General features: G+C 39.7%; 1 protein-coding gene across 1 annotated transcript; it reads left to right on the top strand.

The window, feature by feature from the left end:
- Positions 1-262: 262 nt before the first annotated feature.
- LOC113139034 (alpha-(1,3)-fucosyltransferase 7) lies at positions 263-1,515 on the top strand. The gene has a single exon (XM_026321979.1). The coding sequence runs from the start codon at positions 300-302 to the stop codon at positions 1,335-1,337; it is 1,038 nt and encodes a 345-aa protein (XP_026177764.1). The 5' UTR covers positions 263-299; the 3' UTR covers positions 1,338-1,515.
- Positions 1,516-2,026: the final 511 nt, after the last annotated feature.

The raw sequence follows: 2,026 nt of genomic DNA, 5'->3' as shown, positions 1-2,026 counted from the left end.
AGCACAGAGGTTACTTCCTTATTTCTACATCAGTGAAGTCTTCCTCTGAACAGTTTTTAAACAGTCTTAATAAAGTTTAAATTTTAAATTGTCCTTTTAAATCTCACTTGATATACATATACTTTAACAACTGATTTACGTTTGCATGAAACACCCTAGATATGCTGCCAGTGGGATCCAATGCCATTTTTAGCTGGGCAGTCATATTCCAAGATGATAATATTTCTGATCTACCCTTCCTGTTTGTTTCTAGGATTTCCAAACCAGTAATCTGTACTCCTGGAATACACTTAGTATCCATGACAACATTTGAATCCTTCCTCTTTACCCTCCTCATGCTCCTCACCTCCCTGTTATCCCTGTTTTATTACAGCTTCATGGGCCAGAAACATTATCTGCAGAAATACCATCCTGGTTCACCTCAGAAAAACATCAGTATCCTACTGTGGTACTGGCCATTTGGCCGCACCTACAGTCTTGATGGAGACAAATGCCTTGACATGTACAACATCAGCCATTGTTTCCTCACTGATAATACCTCTGTCTTCTCCACTGCTGATGTAGTGGTGTTCCACCACCACGAGCTAAACAAAGGTATATCCATACTGCCCTTGCACCTACAGCGCCCGGCTTCCCAGCACTGGGTATGGATGTCCATGGAGCCTCCTGTCAACAATGCAAACCTGAAGCAGTTCAATGGCCTTTTCAACTGGACAATGAGCTACAGACTTGATGCAGACATTTCCATTCCTTATGGAAAGACCATACTAGGAGGTGAGGAGCCAGGATTCCAGCCTGTGCCAAATCGTTCTTGCCTTGTCAGCTGGGTAGTCAGCAAATACCAGCCTCACCAGGCTCGGGCCAGTGTTTACCAAAGTCTAAAGAAGTATATTCCCATAGAGGTGTATGGCAAGTGGAACAGGAGACCTCTGTCAAGTAAAAAATTGTTAACCACAATTGGAAACTGTCTATTTTACCTGTCTTTTGAGAACTCTGAGGCAAAGGATTACATTAGTGAGAAGCTCTGGAGAAATGCATTCCAAGCAGGGGCCATACCAGTGGTCCTTGGACCTAGCAGGGCCACCTACGAGGCTGTGGCTCCCCCTGATTCCTTTATCCATGTGGCAGATTTCAAGAGCCCAGCAGATCTGGCTACTTACCTGCAACATTTGGCTGCAGACAGGAAGGCCTATGAGAAGTACTTCCACTGGCATCACACTCACAGAATAAAAAGATTCACTGACTGGAGAGAAAGACTGTGTCAAATCTGTGTCAAGTACCCCAGTCTACCAGCCAACAGAGTCTATCAGGACCTGGAGACTTGGGTTAAAGGCTAAGATTTTAGTTCTCCATGCTTTTGCCTCACTGAGATGTTTTGATTGTGAAAGAGTTGATTTGATATAGAATTACATGTATCACAGTTATACATGGTAAGGACCTGTTCACTGCATACACAAACCTCAAATGGGTGTTTGGGTTAACTGTGCATTGTACAGAAAAGTGGAAGTGGAAGTGGAAGTGAGACCTTGTGTAACTATAAATAAGAATGCATACATTGGTTCAAACTATACATACATAATGGTGATATATCCACTCATCAAAACAAAAAAAAGATATATATATTTTTTGTTTGTTAATGACCTCTGTGTGCTTCAGATTAAAAGAGTGAATAAATTATGCAATAAAAAGAAAAGCCATAAAAATTACATAAAATCACATAATATTGTTGATATTGTTAACAGTTATATACTGATGGATCTAAGGACCGAGAATCAGTACTGCAGTGGTTTTTCCATAAAAAGGAAAGTAGTTATTAGGGAAAGAACAACAGGTAATTTGTTGTAATTACAGTGGATATGGTTGTTATACAGATAGAATTAAAATGCAAAGAAAAGAACAATATGGAAATTATATGTTCACACAACTCAAGTATTCAAACAGGTAAACCAGTATCTAGACAAAATATACTGAATGATATGTTAGTTAAACTATGGAAAATGAAAAAGAAAGGAATTGAAGTTGACAT

This window comes from Mastacembelus armatus, chromosome 9 (genome assembly GCF_900324485.2).
Source record: "Mastacembelus armatus chromosome 9, fMasArm1.2, whole genome shotgun sequence".
NCBI lineage: Eukaryota > Metazoa > Chordata > Actinopteri > Synbranchiformes > Mastacembelidae > Mastacembelus > Mastacembelus armatus.
Note: the sequence above shows the minus strand (reverse complement) of the source record. Positions and strands in the feature narration are given on the sequence as shown.